Source organism: Myotis lucifugus, unplaced genomic scaffold (genome assembly GCF_000147115.1).
Source record: "Myotis lucifugus unplaced genomic scaffold, Myoluc2.0 scaffold_7, whole genome shotgun sequence".
Taxonomy (NCBI): Eukaryota; Metazoa; Chordata; class Mammalia; order Chiroptera; family Vespertilionidae; genus Myotis; species Myotis lucifugus.
In genome coordinates, this window is record NW_005871055.1 from 13,167,974 (window position 1) to 13,176,151 (window position 8,178).

The 8,178-nt window shown below is 41.1% G+C and overlaps 1 protein-coding gene across 1 annotated transcript in view; it reads left to right on the forward strand.

Moving 5' to 3' along the window:
• Positions 1-4,320: 4,320 nt before the first annotated feature.
• MED4 (mediator complex subunit 4) overlaps positions 4,321-8,178 on the forward strand; it is a 19,554-nt gene continuing 15,696 nt past the window's right edge. Inside the window, exon 1 of the mRNA XM_006083582.3 lies at positions 4,321-4,393. Within this exon, the coding sequence (XP_006083644.1) occupies positions 4,340-4,393 (54 nt within the window). The 5' untranslated portion in view covers positions 4,321-4,339. The remainder of the gene's footprint in view (positions 4,394-8,178) is intronic.

An 8,178-nucleotide genomic window follows, 5' to 3' on the forward strand; every position in this document is an offset into this window, starting at 1 on the left:
TGGTCATCCAAACTGTCTCTTTGAGTACCTTGACGTGCCTTAAGTAGGTAGCCATGTAGTTGTGATACAAATTTGTGTTTCATTAGATTCAGAACAGCTAATAATTAATTGGAAAATACTTCTGTTGCTTTTGTATGAGTCAATTACTGTATGACTCAATTTTTCCACTTTTTGAATTCTGAGTCTTCTGTTTGAAATGGTCCTTTGAACTATTTCTTCTTTGGGAATAATTCTCACCAGAAAGCCAATTCTAATACTTGATTGGCTTCTAAAATCTTTGCTAAGGAATCTTGATGATGTTGTTGAGTATGAAATCAGTCAAATTAAAATGTTCCTTATTATTTTTTCATTTTGACCAATCATGTGATATGGATGGTAGTGACTAATTTTTCTGTAAATATGTTGATATTGTGAAGAAGTGACTCACCCTTTGGGGAGTTGTGACTGCTGCCTTTTGTACGGAGTGGGTCTTAGTCTTAGAATTTCAATATATTCCCTAGAATATATTTCATATCCGCTAATTTCAGGAACTAAAATTCTTAGCCTGCCCATCCAGAGTAATGGTCTTGGAGAGTTTTTTCTGACATTGGACAACACAGCAGTCAATCTTGAGTTCTTGCCCCTGGATGTTGTGTTACTGAGCTGTGTATCTGAGGTGTGTTTTCCTAATGCTATCAGTTCCTGTCGGAGTGCATATACTTGATATCCATGTACTCTAGACTTGAGATAGCATAATTAAGTAATTTATAAGTTACATTAAATTTGAGACTAACTTGAAATTCTCTTGTATCTAGATTTGATCAATTTATCCTACTTTGTATTTAATTCTTTCCTTGATTACCAAGTATAGCATTTTCTGTGTGGTGAAATGTGTTTACTCACTGACGTAGTGAATCATAGTTTAAATTTTCCTCAAAAACCTCACTGTTTCTGAAACTTTCATCTTCAGCGTCCCACTTGTACATGAACAATTGAGGTGCTGAGTTTTCTGTTCCTCTAAAAGAAGCTGTGTTTCCTCTATTGCTCGTTTTCCTAGAAAGCCAAAAAGACTTTGATTTGTCACCCTTGCCGGTTTGGCTCAGTGGATAGAGCATCGGCCTGCGGACTGAAGGGTCCCAGGTTCGATTCCACTCAAGGGCACATGCCCGTGTTGTGGGCTCGATCCCCAGTGGGTGGCATGCAGGAGGCAGATAATCAATGATTCTCTCATCATTGATGTTTCTATCTCTCCCTCTTCCTTCCTCTCTGAAATCAATAAAAATATATTTTTAAAAAACACTGATTTCTCATTTATTTGTAGTCCTCACTGAATCTATTGACAGGTGATAGGCTTCGGTAATAACCATTGTCTTAAAAGTTCATTTTTCTTTTTCTCTGATTTTTCTCTTGACTTATCTGCTGTCATGCTATTTTATTTGTTCATCTCTAAAGAAAGACAGGGTGACAGTAGATAAGTGAAAATTTACCTCTTCAATGATCCTGGTGGTTGGTGGTGGTAGTAGAAAGCATGTCACTTTGTGGTTTGCCACCTAAGACTCATTGAAACTTCTCCACAGAATGAGGCAGTTCCAGGTGATTGACTTTCAATAAAGTCCCAATATGTGACCTGGGAAGTTTGTCATTTTCCTCTGAATGAATTTTACTCTTGTTTCCAGTTTTTTTATGAAAAATGAAAAGAAAAGTTTCTGGTTGATGTAACCTCTAACTTTTCAAAATAGTGAGTTTGAAATATGGGATATATTTTTTGCTGTTACCTGATTATGTAGCTTTTCAGTATATTTATTACTTTGTAAAATGAAATAGAATGAGGTAGTCTTTGTAGAAATTTAAAAAATAAAAACATAGATGGATTGTAATCTAAAAGTTTTTTTAACCTGTTTGTAATTCAGAATTCATTGTCCCACAGAAACCATGTTGATAGTAGTCTTGAAATTTCCACACTGGTCTGTTAATTCTGTGTACCTCTCATTTATCTCAAGTGTAGTTCAGTGTACCTTTGAGCAATGCAAGTTAGGGGCACCAATTTCCCACGCAGTGGAATATCCACACATAAGTTTTGACTCCCTCAAATCTAGTAGCCTACCGTTTTTCAGAAGCCTTCTGATAACATAAGCAATCAATTAACATATTTTGTATATGTATTATATACTGTACTTTTTTTTTTTTACTAAATTTTAATTGATTTCAGAGACGAAGGGAGAGGAAGAGAGAGAGATAGAAATAGCAATGATGAAAAAGAATCATTGATAGGCTGCCTCCTGCAATGCTGGTGATCAAGCCTGCACCCCAGGCATGTGCCCTGACTAGGAATTGAACGGTGAGCTTGTGGTTTTAGGTCGAGCCACACTGACTAGGCGTACAATGTATCTTACAATAAATTAAACTAATAAAAAAATGTTATTAAGTCATAAGGAAGAGAAAATACATTCTCTTCCTAACCCTTAACTTTGGTTTTATTTTTGTATTTTCTTAGTTATTCTTATCACTTGTATTAGAATTCAAGTGCTAATTTTCACTTTTATAACCCATGCATCTAGAAAGTGCCTGGCAAGTAATAGGTATTCAAGAAATATTTGACAAATGAGTGTATAAAGACCTTCCATTCCCCATCCACTTTTTTCATTAATTAACTAATTCAATATACAGTGCTGTGGGAAGGTTGAGTCTAATTGACACCATCCAGAAAAAGAGTATGAGGCTAGCAGGAAGGAAGGTGAAAATAGAGGTAAAAATAGCCCGGCAGCCAGGGAGAAAGTACAAACACTGGGGCTGACTGGTAATGTGAGGTAGCAAATTGTGAAGCTGTCCCCTCCTGCATAATTTCTGAAAAATCTCATCTGTCAACAAATTTGGAACTAATATATAAATATTACCTGCTAGTCATCTTTTCCTGCTCTATACACTAGTTTTCTTATAGGATTGGCATATCTAGTAAATGAGCTTTCTAGACAGATAGGATTTTATTATAGTACTAGAGGCCCGGTGCACGAAATTTGTGCACGGGGTGGGGGTGGGGGTCCCCTCAGACCGGCCTGCACCTTCAATCCGGGACCCCTCAGGGGATGTCCGACTCACAAACTGGGATTGCTGGCTCCTAACCGCTCACCTGCCTGCCAGCCTGATCCCTCTAACTGCTCTCCCCCGCCGGCCTGATTGCCCCTAACTGCCTCTGCCTCAGCCCCATGACCATGGCTTTGTCCGAAAGGTCGTCTGGAAAATGTTCAGTCTAATTAGTATATTATCCTTTTATTAGGATAGATGTAAGAATCTATAATACTAAAAGCTTAATATGCTAATTAGACCAGACATCCTTCCGGACGAAGCCGGGCTACAAGGGAAGCACGGGTCCTAGGTGCCTGCTGGTGGCCGGAGGGAAGCCGGTGCCAGCAGCCAGGGGAAGGAAGGCCTACTCTTGCATGAATTTCGTGCATCGGGCCTCTAGTTCCTTTTATGTGATACCTATTTGGTTAATTTAAAAATTCAATTAAAGTAGAAAATTATTTAAAAATGACTCACCCATTTCTTGTTTTATTTTACCTTAAAACACATAAAAGATTATGTTTTCACTGATCTTTTCATATAAGACAAGGGATAAGGAATATTTTCTGTAAAGGGCCAGATTGTAAATATTTTTGGAGACCATAAGTTCTCTGCTGCAACTACTAACTGCCATTGTAGTGGGAAAGCAATCATAGGCAATATGTAAATGAAGAGGCATGGCTTTGTTCCAAAAATGCTGTATTTATCAAAATTTCAGATTTGCTGGGCTGGATTTGGCCTGCAGACAAACCCCTAATGTAGGAGTTTTTCATGCATAAACCACCTATAATGCATTGGCTGCAGTTTCTAGTTTGATTTCTTTAAAGTGAAGTAAGAACTTAGACTCTCATCAAGCAGTCTTAGGGCAGACCTTTGCTGGGTTTTTTACTTTCCCCTGCTTCTTCACAGCTATTGTTGAGTCTTTCCAAGCATTTAACTTCAGTTTTTACTGAAACAACTTTTCTGTTCAAAATCATATTTTATTGGTATTTATGTATTGAATATTAATGTTTATAATTATAGTAATAAGTAAAACTTACAGAAATAAGTTTGATAGCAAACATAGCTGGTGAGAACTGAAGTCCACAGTCATAGTGGACTGAGAGGCAGTAGCCATGTGTTCTTAGTGCTGTGGGTACCATGAATACAGCAGGTCTGGTAGAGATAAGTTAAGAAAGCCTCTAGTGTATTTACATTGCAAAGAGTTTTTTGTTTGTTAATTAGTTTTTGTTTGTTTATTCCGCCCCCCCCCCCCTCTCTCTCTCTCTCTCTCTCTCTCTCTTTTAGGGAGCTCATAGAAATGCTGGCAATTTCAAGAAACCAAAAGTTGTTACAGGCTGGAGAAGAAAACCAGGTAAGTGGCTTCTTTTTTAATTCAAAACCAAACCATAATTTCCGCAAGTTTCCTATTTATATTTACTTTGTGTGAGAACAGAAAGATTGGATCATTTTAAGTTACTAATTAAAACTATTAAATTGATATTTGTATCATTTACATAAGGTAACAATGTGATCAAGAAAGTAGTTGTCTAAGGGTTTAGCAGTATTGTTTTCTATAGTTCTAATTGCAATTACCCATTTATTCATTTTTAACTTTTGAATCATCCAATAAAGTCTTGTTAAATGGAGATCAAAATAGTTTCTGAAGTGAAAAAGGTCAGTGCTCTCATAAACTAGCCCTTTATTGTAGGACTAGAGGTCTGGTGCACGAAAATTCATGCACTCAGGGAGATCCCTCAGCCCAGCCTGCACTCGGGACTGTTGGGGTCCAGCCCCAGCAGGTCCAGGGGTTCACAAAGGTGTGGACGGAGACAGCGTTCAGTTGATCAGCAGCCTAGCCAGGTTCTCTAGCCAGGATCTCCAGCCAAGTTCTGTGTTTATTGTCCTGTTACATCTGTACTGTATTTATACCAGTTGATTTTAATCCTATCCATTCTATTCCAGAGGTTAGGGTGTTTCTTATCTCCATTCCACCATTACTCTATTGTTCTATTAAGCTACAAGGAAGTAACTAAAGGAGATTATCCTAAGTAAAGATTATGTAGCTTAAGCGTGATTGTTTGTAGTTGAAGTGATTAATTACCCGCCTGGCACTTAGTTAAGGGGTTTTATTCCTTCCCTAATTCCCGGGAAAAATCCCCACCTGGGGAAACAACCTTTCTCGGAGAGGTGACCTTGGTTAAAACACATAGCACTAAGGGGAGCAAACATATTAAGAACAGTATGCCATATACGCCAGGTCCCTTGAAACATATGCTGTGCAGATGTTTCTTCCCTGCAGCGACTGTGTCAAGCAGCAAGGATGGACCGGCTTCTGGCATGGGACCCCTCAGGGGATGTCTGACTGACAGCCCGGGAGCCCTTGGGGAGCGGGCCTAAGCCATTAGTCGGACATCCTTAGAACTTATGTGGAGGTGGGAGAGGCTCCCGCCACCACCACTGCGCTGGCCAGCCATGAGCCAGCTTCTGGTTGAGCGGCACTCCCCCTGTGGAAGGGCACTGACCATCAGGGGGCAGCTCCTGCATTGAGCGTCTGCCCCGTGGTAGTCAATGCGTGTCATAGCGACCCGTCATTTCTGGTTGTTCCGCCATTAGGGTCAATTTACATATTACCCTTTTATTATATACTAGGAGGCCCAGTGCACAAATTTGTGTATGGGGGGGGGGGGGGGCCTATGCCTGGCCTGCGGGATCAGGCCGAAACTGGCACTCTGACATCCCTTGAGGGGTCCCGGATTGCGAGAGGGCATAGGCCAAGCCAAGGGACCCCACCGGTGCACAATCGAGGCCAGGGAGGGATGCAGGAGGTTGGCCAGCTGGGGAAGGACTACGGGAGGGCTCCAGGGCGTGTCCGGCCCGTCTCCCTCAATCCCGATTGGCTGGACCCCAGTAACAAGCTAACTTACCAATCAGAGCATCTGCCCCCTGGTGGTCAGTGCACGTCATAGTGACCGGTCAACTGTTTGCCCCCTGGTGGTCAGTGCACATCATAGCGAGCAGTTGAGCAGCTTTAGCATATCATTAGCATATTACCCTTTGATTGGTTGAATGGACAACCAGACACGTAGCATATTAGGCTTTTATTATATAGGAGGACTAGAGGCCCGGCACATGAAATTTGTGCACGGGTAAGGTCCCTAGGCCTGGCTGGCAATCAGGGCTGATCTGTGGGGTAATCGGGGGGCCCCCATGGCACCCACCTTGGCTGGCCTGGGGCCTGCGGGCTGAGGGCACCTCCTGCATTGAGTGTCTGTTCCCTGGTGGTCAGTGCATGTATTAGCGACTGGTCGTTCCACTGGTCATTACACTGTTCGGTCGATTTGCACATTAGGCTTTTATTATATAGGACTGGAAATTTGTGCACAGGGGCTGGGATCACCTCAGCCCAGCCTGCACCTTCTCCAATCCAGGATCCCTCGGGGGATGTCTGACTGCAGATTTAGTCCCGATCCCAGGGATCAGGCCTAAACCGGCAGTTGGACATCCTTCTCACAATCCTGGACCACTGGCTCCTAATTGCTCACCTGCTTGCCTGCATGGTCGCCCCTAACTGCCCCCCCTGCCAGCCTGATCACCCCTCACTGCCTCTGCGTGCTGGCCTGATCAACCCTAACTGTCCCCCCCTGCCGGCCTGGTTGCCCCATGCAGCCTGCTGTTCAGTCATTTGGTCATCCCTCAACTAACCCCCCTGCCGGCCTGGTAGCCCCATGCAGCCTGCTGTTCAGTCATTTGGTTGTCCCTCACTAGCCCCCCTGCCAGCCTTGTCACCCCACTCAGCCTGTTCGGTCATCCGTTCAATTGTTTCAGATGTGATGGCCCCTGGCTCTTTATAATATATATAGATAATGAACTCACAGAAAGAGAAACAAACAAACAAACAAACAAACAAGAAAACAATCACATTTACCATTGCACCAAAAAAATTAACATACCTAGGAATAAACTTAACTAAAAAGGTAAAAGACCTGTACTCAGAAAACTACAGGACATTGAAAAAAGAGATAGAGGAAGACATAAACAAATGGAAGAATATACCATGTTAATGGATTGGTAGAATCAACATCATTAAAATGTCCATACTACCCAAAGCAATCTATAGATTTAATGCAATCCCCATTAAAATATCAATGGCATATTTCACAGACCTAGAACAAATGCTCCAAAAATACATATGGAGTAAAAAAAAAAAAAAAACACCCTGAATAGCCTCAGCAATCTTGAGAAAGAAGAACAAAGTTGGAGGAATCACAATACCAGATATCAAGCTATATTACAAAGCCACTGTTCTCAAAACTGTCTAGTACTGGCACAAGAACAGACATATAGACCAATGGAACAGAACAAAGAACCCAGAAATTGACCCAAGTCATTATGCTCAATTAATATTTGACAAAAGAGGCAACAGCATACAATGGAGTCAAGACAGTCTCCTCAATAAATGGTGTTGAAAAAATTGGACAGATACATGCAAAAAAAAAAATGAAACTAGACCACCAATTTATACCATACACAAAAATAAACTCAAAATGGATAAAGGACTTGAACAGAAGACAGGAAACCATAAAAATCTTAGAAGAATCCATAGGCAGCAAAATATCAGACATATGTCATAGTGATATCCTTACCGATACAGCTCTTAGGGCAATGGAAACTAAGGAGAAAATAAACAAATGGGACTACATTAAAATAAAAAGCTTCTTCACAGCAAAAGAAGCCATCAACAAAACAACAAGAAAGCCCACTGCATGGGAGAACATACTTGCCAATGTTATATCCCATAAGGGCCTAATCTCCAAAATTTATACGGAACTCATACATCTTAACATAAGGAAGATAAACAATCCAATCAAAAAATGGGCAAAGGAGTTAGACAGTTTTCAAAAGTGGACATACAAAAGGCCAAGAGACATATGAAAACATGCTCAAAGTCAGTAATCATGTGAGAGATGCAAATCAAAATGACAATGAGATACCATCTCACCTCTGTTAGAATGGCTATTATCAACAAATCGACAAACAACAAGTGCTGGTGAGGATGTGGAGAAACAAAGGAACCCTCGTGCACTGCTGGTGGGAATGCAGACTGGTGCAGCCACTGTGGAAAACAGTATGAGTTTCCTCAAAAAATTAAAATAGAAC